This window comes from Puma concolor, chromosome E3, assembly GCF_028749965.1.
Source record: "Puma concolor isolate L17-30 chromosome E3, mPumCon1.1.hap2, whole genome shotgun sequence".
Classification (NCBI taxonomy): domain Eukaryota; kingdom Metazoa; phylum Chordata; class Mammalia; order Carnivora; family Felidae; genus Puma; species Puma concolor.
The window spans coordinates 25,148,055-25,160,887 of NC_141682.1; the positions used below are offsets into that span (position 1 = coordinate 25,148,055).

At 53.8% G+C, this 12,833-nt stretch overlaps 1 protein-coding gene and 1 non-coding gene across 10 annotated transcripts in view; both read right to left on the minus strand.

Moving 5' to 3' along the window:
* POLR3E (RNA polymerase III subunit E) overlaps nt 1-12,010 on the minus strand; it is a 33,853-nt gene extending 21,843 nt beyond the window's left edge. For 7 of the 9 annotated variants that reach the window (XM_086692796.1, XM_025916758.2, XM_086692794.1 and 4 more), the window contains exons 1-6: nt 11,861-12,010; nt 5,830-5,903; nt 4,458-4,508; nt 2,037-2,114; nt 1,200-1,315; nt 722-804 (exon numbers count right to left, since the gene is read on the minus strand). In XM_086692796.1, coding sequence (XP_086548922.1) covers nt 722-804; nt 1,200-1,315; nt 2,037-2,114; nt 4,458-4,508; nt 5,830-5,865 — 364 coding nt within the window. In that variant the 5' untranslated portion in view covers nt 5,866-5,903; nt 11,861-12,010. Of the gene's footprint in view, nt 1-721; nt 805-1,199; nt 1,316-2,036; nt 2,115-3,551; nt 4,429-4,457; nt 4,509-5,829; nt 5,904-11,219; nt 11,757-11,860 lie in introns of those variants that run through there. The other 2 variants (XM_086692795.1, XM_086692797.1) reach the window with 2 other exon arrangements.
* Nucleotides 12,011-12,189: 179 nt separating this feature from the next.
* TRNAL-AAG (transfer RNA leucine (anticodon AAG)) lies at nt 12,190-12,271 on the minus strand. Its single transcript has one exon. It is a non-coding gene; the product is annotated as a tRNA-Leu (tRNA).
* Between the last annotated feature and the right edge of the window lie 562 nt (nt 12,272-12,833).

A 12,833-nucleotide genomic window follows, 5' to 3' on the forward strand; every position in this document is an offset into this window, starting at 1 on the left:
TTCATCTCCCAGAAGGAAAACCTGAGCCCATCCTCAGCCACAACGCATTCTACGGGCAACCGCTCTCTGCTTTGTCTCCACTGACTTGCCTCTTATGGACACTTCACGTGAAGGGACTCATATATGTGGCCCTTTGTGACTGGCTTTTCTCACTGAGCATCGTGTTTCCAAGGCTCGGCACGCTAGGGCTCCGAAGCACCAGTGTGCCATCTCTCACACAGCTGCAGGACACCGTTCTCCTGGCATCAGCTGACGGACTTCCGGATTGTTTCTGCCTTTTCACTATTATGAATGATGTTGCTATGAACATCCACGTACAAGTTTTCTGCGGACAGACATTGCATTTCTCTTGGATAGATGCGGTCTAGGAGTAACACTGCTCGTGCACAAGTACCTTATATTTAAAACCAAACACTACCACCTATCTCAAAAGTTATGCTGTGCGTATGTCTGTGTCCCAGGAGGACAATGACCTTGGATGCCCCAGCCCTATCAGGTCAGGCAGCATCAGGAGGCAGAAGTCCTCAGTGGTGGCCAACTCCAGCTCCCACGATCTGTCATTTCTACAACTTGCCTGGCCCCTGCGGGTGTCCAGCTTTCGGGGAGCAACAAGCTGGGTACCAGGCTAAGGACAGCCTCCCCGTCCCGGCCCCCATCCTGCTTCTCTCCCACTCCAGAGACCTCGAGGAACCACGGCGGCCCGGACGCCCAGTGCGGGTACCTTGCCTGTAGAGTGCGGCGGCGTAACGGGCCGTGTTACTGGTACTCTGGGAGGAGCAGAACGTCTGCTTGTCCATCAGCTTCCTGGGAGCAGAAGGAGAACAGAAGGGAGCAGAAGGAAGCTCTAGACCCAGGGCACGGCAGACAAAGCCCCTCTACCCCAGACGCCTTCTGAAAGCCAACACCAAGGAACAGGGACCGAGGCCCCAACTCAGCATATGGGAGCCTCAGCAGGGAAGCTGGGGATGAGGTTTGTGGCCCGAGGACAGGGGTGGGTACAAGCCCCACTCCCATCACGGGGCCTCTCCACAGAGAAGACACTTGCTGCAAGGCAGGGTTGCTCCAGGCCCAAGCATGTGAAGCTGGGACGCTGGTAGGGAGCCCAGCACAGGGGCACAAGGGCTCAGGCGATCCACAGGCCTTCAAAAGGCTCGTACTGGAGCACACCAAAGCCTGGAGACCGGGCCCAGGGAACTCACGAGGAGTATGTGCTGCTCTCGTCTGCACAGGCGCCATCCACGTTGAGTGCGATCTGCTCCCCTTTGCTGCGGCAATAGTTGGGGTTCAGGGTGTCGATGGCCATCTCAAGCTCTACCTGTAGGCACCAAGCACCCCCACCAGATATGAGGAACACAAGAACATCCCCAACCTGCCCACACCCACCTCCTGACCCCAGTCCCTGCCAGTCCCAGCCCTGCCCAGAAGCAAGCCCCCAGGCTTCAGTCTCCACTGAAGGCCATAAACCCAAATTCTCTGACAGAAAGGCCAGAGTGCTTTCTGGGGGGTGGGAGTCATGTAGTTTTGTTTGTCCTCCCTATTCTACCCTCCAAAATCTAAACCGGGTGCCAACATTAAAAAACCAACAGATTTTTCTCATAAAAATTCTCATTTCCAATTTCTCTTAAAGAATCTGGGGGTGGGGGGCTGCAGCCACCTGCCAGACAGGGTAGGGCACACCTACAGTTCTCCTGGCCCCTAGCACCCCAGCCCTTCAAGGCACTGGATGATCCCCCTTATCAGAGCTGCTGCATGCTGGCCCCTGCCTTATCCTGTGAACATGAGCCCCCCATTCCCAGCCCCTAACTCCTCTCAAGACTTCTTACTCCCTGGCCTCTCTGGAGCTGCCCACCCTCTTTCCTCCTGGAGACTTTCCTTTCTTGGTGGCCTTCTCAGCTCTGGAAGCGACCGGTTCTCCTCTGAACCCTCCAATCGCCCGTTTTGTGGGCTTCTAGTCCCCAGAGGGCCTGTCTGCTCTTTCATCAGCCCCCACCCATAGCACCCCTCCCCTCCTCCACCTCCATCAGAGGGCAGCCCACCTTTTGCTGCTTGGGCTTGATCTTGGCCGAGAGGTGTGGAATGTCATCATAGGTCATCGAGGCTGGACGCACAGGGTACTGGAGAGTAGAAGGGAGCTGTCTGTCCACTCTGCCCAGCCCAGCCCAGCGCTGGGCTCGAAGACTCCAACCAAGATTCAATGCCAAGCAGAGACCAGAGATCCCCACTGGGCCCTTCACACTGGCTCCACCCAGCTTCCTCCCAAAGGGCCATTTTCGTAGATCTCCGACCTCTGAGGGACAAGCCTAAGCACCAGGAGCCCCAACAGGCCCCGGTGCACAGTGCCCTGAAGGTTCTGTCTGGTAAAGCCACAGGACACTGCCGTGGAGGCAAGAGTAAGGGTCCGCGGTCTAGCTGCCAGTTTACAGGCCATCCAGGTGGAGAAGGACAAGGCAAAGGAGACCACGGGAAGCACAGAGTAAGACCTGACCAGCGACATGCCGTGGGCTGCTCAAGAGGGAATTCGCTACCCCATTCTCTCTCTCCGGCACCCTGTGAACTTTTCTGTAATAAAAAGCTGCCGATGACTGGCTCAGAGAGCCCCTTCTGGGCCTCAGTGTCACCATGTGTGAAGTTATTTTATGTCACTCTTTAATATACTGTTCTCAAGTCACTCCTTTGCTCTGCACACACTGGGGTCACCTTCCCACGCCCATCCTCACAGGGGCACCTTTCCTTTCCTTTCCTTTCTCCTGCACCGAATGGATGCTACAGGATGGGCAGATGAGTCACGGTTTGAAGCGCCCTCATGCCCGAACCAGACCACCTCTGGAAGGAGCCTGCTGGGGGCGGGGCAGCGTGTAAAGTGAGCCCTCTGCGTGGGGGCCGCTGCAGATCCTGTGTTCCGGCCCAAGGAAATGGTTATTTCCTAAAAGCTCAAACAACACACTGACTCCTCCCTGATTCCCAGGCAGGAACTTAGGGCCACAGTAGGACGAATAGCTTGCAGCCCAGCTGGCCTGGACTGAGCCCTTGAAAAAGGCCCCGGCTGGGACAGGCTGGCCCACAACAGCCTGGGAGGCCCCTAGTCGGCCGAGGTTCAGGGCGGCCCTGTACCCTCCTGATCTCGGGCTGGGACGGGTGGTGGTGGACGGCACAGGTTCGAGAATCAGGCCCCGGTTCCGTTCCCAACTCTGCCTCTGGCAGCCTATGCGCTTGGGCCGGCTCCTCACTTCACAGGGTGTCCTCACCTCACAGGGCTGCTTGGGGCAGGGAAGGAGGCTGACAGGGGTGGCCACTAGCCCAGGGCCTGGCACACCGCGAACACATACGGGGTCACTGTCACCACTGCCAGTTCCCCCATCATTTTGCAGCCAATCAAGGAAATCGGTTCAGAAGGCCTGAAGGACAGGCCCCCAGCCGCATGGCCTGTAAAGGCAGACCCTGCGGGGCTGGTGAGGAAGGACGCTGGGCCCCTTCCCAGCTCACACTTGGGGCACCACCATCACCACCCTGCCCTGGGCCCCTTGCAAGTTACTAGCCTCGCTGTGCCTTACCTTCTCACAGGCGACAGGAGACAAAATACTTAAAACCATACTTATTGTTGGAAATGTAAACTGGTACAAAGCAGTCTGTCCATTACTCTAAACATTAAACACAGAGTATCCAGTGGACCCAGCAATTCGGCTCCTAGGGATATGCCCAAGAGAAATGAAAATACCTGTACGGGGGCATTCACAGCAGCACCGTTCCTAATGGGCCCAAAGTGAAAACAACCCAAACACCCATCAGTGAATGGATAAACGAAATGTGGTGTATATATCCACACAATGGAGTACTATTCATCCATAAAGAGGAATGAAGCACTGATACATGCTATGAGTAAACCTTGAGAACATGATGCTAAGTAAAAGAAGCCCATATGACATGATTCTGTATGTATGAAACATCCAGAACAGGCAAATTCAGCGAGAAAACAGGTTAGTGGTTGCCTAGGGATGTAGGCAGGAAGGGAGACAGGGGACAAAACTGTCCTAAAATAGACTGTGGTGCTGAGGTCCGTGTTGGGCAGTGTTTCGAGCACTTTAGTGTGGATTCACCCCACCCCAAAGGGGACCCTACAGGGCAGGTATAGTGTTACCGCCACCATTTTGCAAACGGGGAAATGGAGGCACAGAGAGCTTAAGGGCCTGGCTCGAGGGCTCACAGCTAAGTCACGATGGAGCTGGGCCTCAATGCAGCTGCCTGTCCCCAGAGCCCAAGTTTTAACCACTACACTGTTCTGCCTCTCACAGCTGCCTTGGTTTTCCCATCTTCAAAATGAGAGACTATTAACCTGCCCACTCACAAAGGCCAAGAAAACCACCTTATCGCCCACTCTGTGCCCAGAACACCCAGCAAGGCTGAGGATCCCCCCACTCCAACCCTCGAGGTTTCCCTTCACCCTCAGGTCTCATCATTACCTGAAACAGATAGAGCTTCTCCGCCAGACTTTTGGCCAAGTACACATCAATCTGGGAACAAGGGAAGAAGACTTAAGCAGGAGACAGAACCAGTGCCTGGCTTGCCCCGGCATCCCCCGCTCCTCAGATTTCAGGAAGGGATAGTGGCTCCTAGAGGCAGTTTGGGGGAGGAGGGAACAGCTCAGCTACTGCTAGAAACAAAGGGGATGAAGTCTCCAGCCTCCCTCCCTACAGCTCCCACCCAGGGAGACCGGAACAAGAGTTGCTGGCCCCCTCCCAGGGCCACTATTACTCAATAAAAATGTACCTTCCCCAGGGGCGCTCAGATCAGGATGCATCCCGAACCAGGTCAAATGCTTTTCTGATGAGGCTGGGGCAGAGAACAGCCTACCCACTTGGCTGCACTTCCTCCCCTGGCCTCCACCACCTACCCTGGACCACCTGTCACACCCCTCTTAGGGAGGTCCGCAAGCCGCTCCAAGAATAATCTGGCCAAACTTGCTTTCTTCTCAACACTGACCACCCTGCCCCACCGAGCAGCGGTTTTACCTCCCTGCTTGCCGGCTCTTCGTATGAACCATGTTCTCTCCCACCACCAGGCCCAAAGGAGGAGTGAAGGGCATCGGCGCAAGGGAGGCCTGTGTGAAGGGCATTCTAGGTGGAGGGAACGGCATGTGCAAAGGCCCACCTGGAGGCACTAGGATGTGTCCTGATCCGGCCTCTGGAACCTACCTTCCCACCACCTACATCTTGAGACTCCTTCCTTTCAGTGTTGCCCACAGATCCTAGGTTTCCTGAGGGCAAGACACTGCCTCCCTCACTGCTGTCATAGCCCCCGCCCCGCGTACAATGGATCCAGTGAACACTGTTGAATGACTTCTTGGTGTGCCCAGGAAGGGGGAATTGTCAAACCCATTCACACATTCAACAAATAGCCACTGAGTATCTAAGTGACAGGCACTGAACTTGGCTTTGCTGATACAATGGTGAAAGAACAGAAGCCCTCCCTGGTGAAGCCTACATTCTAGCGGAAGGAGATTTATGTCCAGGGGATGGTGAGTATTATAACCAAGCACAAGGCACGGCCATGTTCAGGGGTCTGGTGGGGGCAGGGAAGGCATACAGGAGAAAGCCACACAAAGGCGGCGGGGTGTGTCAGGGAATTCTCTTTGACAAGGAGATGCTAGATCAGAGACTGGGAGGAAGTGAAGGGTTCAGCCAGGCAGGTATCTGGAGGAAGAGGGAATAGCCTGGCTTAGGGGTCCCTGGGATGCCAACAGATGCCAGGCCGGCCTGAGGACAGACGGAAGGGGACTCATCCCTGGGCACTTCTCCCTGGTGGCCCTGGCAGAAGGTGGGAAGCAGCAGTTACCTCCTGTACGACTGGGTCATCCTCTTCATTGGCCATACTAGGGGGGGGCCAGCCGCACGATCCTCAGACTCAACCTGCAAGGGAGAGCAAGAGGCCTGAGTCAGTCGTTCAGCCAACACTCAGGGTTGCCCATGCTGCAACAGGCCCTGCTCTGGGAGGGAAGAGCCTGAGACACGGCAACTGACCCTCTTTCAACATCTTTTCTGGAGTCAACAATGGACGGCCAATGCAAACAAAAAGAGAAATCACTAAACCCAAGGTGCAAACAGGTGGACCCGAGGCAGCACATGTCGTCTGCACCCACAGGGAAGAATAAATGACGAGTTTTAAGGGGTTTTTGACCACTCCCAAAGTAGAGTTCACTGCCAGGCAGGAAGATGGAGGTTGGCTGGTCCACAGCCATGATGAAAACACCTGAGCACTAGTTTGGGGCCACGAGGAAGCATTAAGGACGAGTCTGACGTCCAACAGGAGGAACAGGCAGTCCCAAGGCTTTCCAGAATGACTCTGAGTCTGATATTTGACTTTTAAGTGAACTTTAAGCCTAACTCCGCGTGAGACGATTCTCCCGTTTTGTGTGACACAAAATGACTCTCTTCACACACTTTAATGTATTCAACACAACAACCCCGCAAAAAAGATGGCTTGACTGTCCCCATTTTCTAATGGGAAACTGGAACTCAGGGACGCTTTGCGTGTATTAGCCAAGCCACAGAACAAGAGGATGCACTGGACTTCAAAGCCAGGCCATGTGACTCCAGGTAACAACTACAGGTAGGGGAGCTCACTCACAGAGAGGGGAGCCCACTCTCCTGCCGGGGAGAAGGCGGGGGGGGGGGGTGGCATTTGGGCTGCGCCCTGAAGGATAGAAGGATTTGGAGGAGGGATTCCAGGTGACCGGAATCACCTCAAGCAACTGGAGAGGAACGGCTGTAGGTCTCCACGGCAGAGGGGGAGTAATTTGGCTGGGCTAACCCTTCATATTCCCACGTGGGTCCCTTCAGAATCCCAGCAGCCCCCAGCCCCCTAGTTCTGGGTAAGACCATCACCATTTTTGTCTCATCTATTTAACTGAGCTAGTCAATATTTAAAAGGGCATCAGGGAGCCTGGGTGGCTCAGTTGGTTAAGCGTCCGAGTCTTGATTTCGGCTCAGGTCATGATCTCCCAGTTTGTGAGTTCGAGACCTGAGTCACATGGAGCCTGCTTGGGATTCTCTCTGCCCTTCCTGCACTCGCTCTCACCTGCTCTCTCTCTCTCAAACTTAAAAGGGTGTAATACCTTCACCAGGAGTGGGATTCAATGGCTGAGCTGCACCACCTGAAATCATCTCATGCATTCCAGATACACGTTCTAAACTCAGCCTGCCTGGCACCAACACCAGCCTCATCCCTGAGGCCTCTGTTCCCATCACCCCACACCAACAACTCCGGTCAGCTCTACCTTTAAGGTAGGTCTGGGGTCTGGGCACCCCCACTGCTACCTCCCCAGTCCAGACAGCTCCAATGTCTGCCTGCATGACAGCAATGGCCTAAATAAATGCTCTCCCTGCCCCACCTGAGACGCTATGATCTTTGCCCATCCCCACAGCCAGTGCCAGTGATCCTTCTGAAAGTCATGTCGGAGCCTGTCACGCCTCTACCTTGAAGGCCTCCTGTCCCACTCAGGGCAGAAGCTCAAGTCTTTATGACGCACCTGTTGACACCACGGCCCCTTTCCCTCTCAGACCTCGCCTCCCCCGGGCTCCCTTCCTCCTTCTTCCCCAACCTCAGGCCTTGGGAACAGTTCTACCCTGGGAGCCTCATGGCTCCCTCCCTCACCTCTTCCAGGTTTTTGCTCAAATGTCACCTCACCACTGAGACTTTCTCTGTCCACCCTATCCAAAAGTGCAACACCCCCCTCCAACTCCCGTCCCTGCTCTGATGCACACATCGCCACCTGACAGTTTATAGCTCTGATTTATCACCTGTCCCCACCCCCACTGCCAGTAGGCCGCAAATTACACGAAGGCAGAGGCTCTGCTCTATTCTGTCCCTTGCTGTATCCCCCTGAGCCCACAGCAGGCACTCCCTACATACCTGCTTTCTGAATAAACGAACCACAGGAAGGCTACTTAATGGGGAGCTACCACAGGTTTCTGAGTGGAGGAAGACTTGAGGGGGCAAGAAGCAGGCCAGGGGAAGCCGGCTACCTCAACACTTCTGGCTGAAGGCCTAGATGTAAACCAGAAGCCCCAAACCGACAGTTTTAGGTGCCCGCTCCTGCCCATCTGCACTGGTTGCCAAGTGCCGCCGATGTACGTCAAGCACCTCTCTCCTCTGAGCTGGTTCTGTGGACAACAGAGACTGCGAACTTCCACCTGAGTGGAACGGGTCACGCGTACAAGAGGCGTAGCCTGGGAGGTTCCCCTGACGTAATCATTCCTGAGAAACCGGCTTTCTCGGCTGTTGCGGGGCTCCCTAGCTGTGCTCTCCTGGCCTCTCCCCTGGTCCCTGGGGAGCTCAGGGAGGCTGACCAACCTGGAGCTGGCGCTCCTCCCCCCTCCCACGGTACAGTGACCAGGGCGACGCAGGGTTCTCACTTCCTTTCAGCCTCCCAGCCAACAGCATCCAACGCGGTGGCTTTCCAAGTTTTCAGCCTAAAACCTCTAGTAAGAAATCCATTTCATATACATGACCCAGAACATACACAAAATTATGTAACTAAACCAAGGCTTCACACACCCATAACTGCCCTACTATATGTGGGGCAGTGGTGTTTTCTACCCTCGTCCATTAAAATTAAACATACTGGTAACAATCCTCTGAGGTGATTTTACATCCCCCTAATAAATTTTTTTTTTAAGTAATCTCTATGCCCAACATGGGGTTCCAACTCACCACCAAGAGATCAAAAGCCACATGCTCCACAGACTGAGCCAGCCAGGCGCCATTTACTAATAAATCTTGATCCACGATTTTAAAAGTACCCCTTCTGGGGTGTGTGGCTGGCTCAATTCAGTAAGCATCCCACTTTTGGTTTCGGCTCAGGGCATGATCTCACGGTTCGGGTTCGTAGGTTCGAGCCCTGACCCTGTGGAGCCTGCTTGGAATTCTCTCTCTCCCTCTCTCTCTGCCCCTCCCCGGCTTGTGTTCTCGTTCGTTCGTTCTCTCTCTCCCTCTCCCTGTCTCTTGATAAAGTTAAAAAAAAAAAAAAAGAAAAGAAAAAAAAGTCCCCCTTCAACAAGTTTCCCTGAGGCTCCTCTTTTCTACCTCCAACCCTCTCAGAGACAGCCAGAGTTGTCCCTGCAGAAAAGTAAAGCACATCATTCTCCTGCTCAAAACGCTTCAACTGCCACATAGAATAAAATCCAAGTTCCCTTCCATGGCCCCAAGGCCCTATATGATCTTGGCCTTGCCTTTCTCTCACTAGCTACATGGCCAGGTAGCCACTTGCTGGGCCTCCAAGAGGCCAGGCCCCAGCCTGTCTCAGGAAACTTGCATGCCAGCAATTTTCCCCAGGTGTTTTCAAAGCTGGATCTTTTTCATTAGGTATCACTGCCACCCAACCCCCTTCCAGGAGGAGAGGTTCCTTGACCACCCATCTTAAAGAGCTCCTCCACCAACTGGCTCCCAGGCACCACCACGTCCATTTTATTCCCTTCATGGTTCTTATCACAGTCTGAAACTACCTATTCTACGTGCTTATGTGTTGTCCACCTTCTGCACTAGAACAGAAGCTCCACGTGGGTCTCTCAATGCTTCAATTACCTCAACCATAGAGTGGAGATGATTATACGTACTTCATCAAGTTGTTATAAGGATTATTATCTTTCTTTCTTTTTTTTTTTTAATTTTATTTATTTTGAGAGAGAGAGAGAGAGAGAGATTCCCAAGCAGGCTAGCAGACTCCGCACCTTCGGTGCAGAGCCTGATGCGGGGCCGATCCTACCAACCACAAGATCATGACCCGAGCAGAAATCAAGAGTTGGACACTTAACCAAATGAGCCACCCAGGCACCCCAGTATTAGTCTTTTTAAAATTCACGCTGTTCTCCCAGTGCCTAGAACAGTGCCTGGCATGAAGCAGACACTCGATACAGTACAAAGAATAATTAAATGAGTACGTGAAATCAGGTGGTTACAGACCCTTAACCCAGTAAGCCTAACTCAGGCCCAACCAGAGACTGGTGGCCTCACAGTGTGGGCCTCATGGGTACTTGAGAACAGACAGAGGCTATGGCCGAGGCAGAAGCAGGCTTCCCAGCCACAAGTCAAGCTTCCCCAACTGCAGTGACTACCAATGACCACCCTGGCCTCAACCGGGCATCTTGCAGCCATAATGGTATTCTGGGGGTGGCTCCATGGCCTTGGGCACACAAAATTTCCCCCAACAGGGAGCTGCCAACAAATGTAAAGGGGACAAGGGTAGCAGGTGGAGCCAAGGGAAATACCTAAATACCACACCTGGGTGTATCCCTGTGTGCCTAGGAATCTAACCTGTCATACAATCGTAAATGCACAGGCAATTTCAAAGACTCTCCAGCTACTGGGGGGAGAGGACAAAATACAACACAGTTAAGAGGAGAGTGCCCCAAGGCAAAGGGTCTCAAGGCCAGGATTCTAACGGTCTCTGTGCCTCCAGGGCAAGGCATCTCCCCTCTCTGGGCCACCTCTGTTTCCACCTCTGTTAAAGAGTTAGCCTTGAGAAAAAGAACTAATTAGCACTTAATTGAGCATCAGACCCTTCTCTAAAGACTTCACACACGTTCTCATCTTCTCAATAGTCCTTTAAGTCAAGATTCATCATTCCCAATTAAGAAATGAGGAAACGAAGATTCAGAGAGTATAAGTAATTCGTCCAAGGTCACAGTGCTGGAGGAAAGCAGAACCAGAGCAGAAACCTGGGTCCGGCTGATGTCAATGATCCCTTTCTTAACCACTATGCTGCACACCTTTCAAGTAAAAGGCAGTATGGTATAGTGGGTAAGAGCCTGGACTCTCAGAGCAGAACTACCCCGGTTCAAATCCCACCTCAACTACTTCCCAGCCATGGCCCACCTGGGATTGCTTGATCTTGAAAAGTCTCGCTATTTTCATCCCTAAAATGGGGATAATGAAAGTACAGATCCCCCCAGGACTACAGTGAGCCTTAAAAAAGGTAATGAATGTAACCCGCAGGGAACTTTGTTATTACTTGGCAACATGTTTTCTTCCAACGTAGGAGAATATAACGCCTTCACACATCAAACGCAGGAGCTGGGGCTTCTCGCGCCTTACCCTATTTAGCCCTCATCAACAGCCCTAAGAGGTAGGAAATTTTATTATCCCCATTTTACAGACGAAGAAACTGTGGCGACTGCTAAGATCTCCTCTATCACCCAACGATTCTAAAGCTAATATAACTGAACGACCTTGTTTATGTACTGGTTTACTTGACGTGCTTGCTGACACCTCCTCCGACCAAATGGTCAGGGCCGTATCCGCCGCACGTTGCTGGCTCTCCGTTAACGCTGAATGGTGGCCTGAATAGATGAATGAAGAATGCCGGGCCTTGCCGGGCGGAGGCTGATCTGGTTCAGCGGCGAGAAAGGGGCCCGGGCAGGCTTTGGGTACCCTCCCCCTGCCCAGCGGGGCGGGTCGCCGGCCCCGGGCCACACTGTCCAATGGGTTTCGCCTCCCTCACGGGTGGTCAGGCCCCCGTCCCTGACCATCCGCACGAGTAGCCGCGCTGGCGGGACACCGGCTGCCTTCGGACAGGTGCTCCCGTAGGATGCCCGCCTGGGCCGGGCGGGGCAAGGTGGCTAGACCCTGAGTCACCGCCGGCAGCCTCGCCCGCGGCGTCCTCGACTACCGGGCAGGACCGAGGTCTGAGGCCGCGGCCGGCCCGGATCAACGGAGGTCAGCCGTCCATCCTTCCCGCCCGAGTCCTGAGAGGCCCCCAGCCCCTGGGCTCGGCGCGGGCCTCCCGGCCTACTCGGCAGCCCAGCCCAGGCCCACCTCGCGAGTGCGGCCCGGCTCAAGCACGGGCGTGCGCTGCCTGCTCGGCACTCACCTCTCCGCGGGGGCCGCGCGCGGGCGGCGGCAACGGCCCAGGTACCCGCGGGCTGCAGAGGCGGCGGCGGCCCTGCTCTTCTCTTAGGCAGCGGCCATGTTGCTGGTGGAGAAACTCCAGCGGACACGTGGGGGGAGCGGGGCCGGGCCTAGCGCTTCCTTTTACCCACAATGCCCCGCCCCGGCGCGCGTGGCCCCGCCCTCTCCGCCTCTCCATTCATGCAGGCCGTCTGCCGGGTCTGGCAGCAGGGGGTGCTGATGAGCCAACAAAAACAGCAGATACAGAGCCCGGAAGGAAGGCGGTAGGGACAAAAAGGGAAAAAGCAGTGCTGGCAGCGGTGGGATTCGAACCCACGCCCCCGAAGAGACTGGAGCCTTAATCCAGCGCCTTAGACCGCTCGGCCACGCTACCCAGTTGTGGCGATAGCGTTCCGAGAAACTACTTAATACTTTTAGAAGCAAATTTTACTGGAATGTTTTGTATTTCAACTTATTCCGGTAGAGCTATTTCAAACATATCAAGCATTTAAAAGAAAATATTTGCTCCAATATTTAGACCCAGATTTGTTTAAAATAGATTTTAGAGTAAAAAGCAGTTTAAGAATCCATGTTCTTAGTCGGCTGTTTAACCTGGTGACCTCAGGCGGAGCCACGTAGCACCGGAAGAAATGGTGGATTCGCCAGTAACTCGCACCAGGGGGCTCGGAAGGCTAAACCAGGGGAGCTGGCTTAGGCAGTTTTCTCTGAAAAGTTGTGTGTTTTAATTGTTAGTTACTCAACTAGTAAGTGAAGTATTGCAAAATATGAGAACTATGCAGATAAGGTACAAATGCTCTTTTACCTTTGACCCTCCTCCTAAGTTTCATCCACAGAAATGACTGTTGTTCTCAACTTACTATGTGTCTTTCTGGACTTTTTGCTGTGAATTTATGTGGAGATAGATAGATATAGATATGTGGATATATATATATATA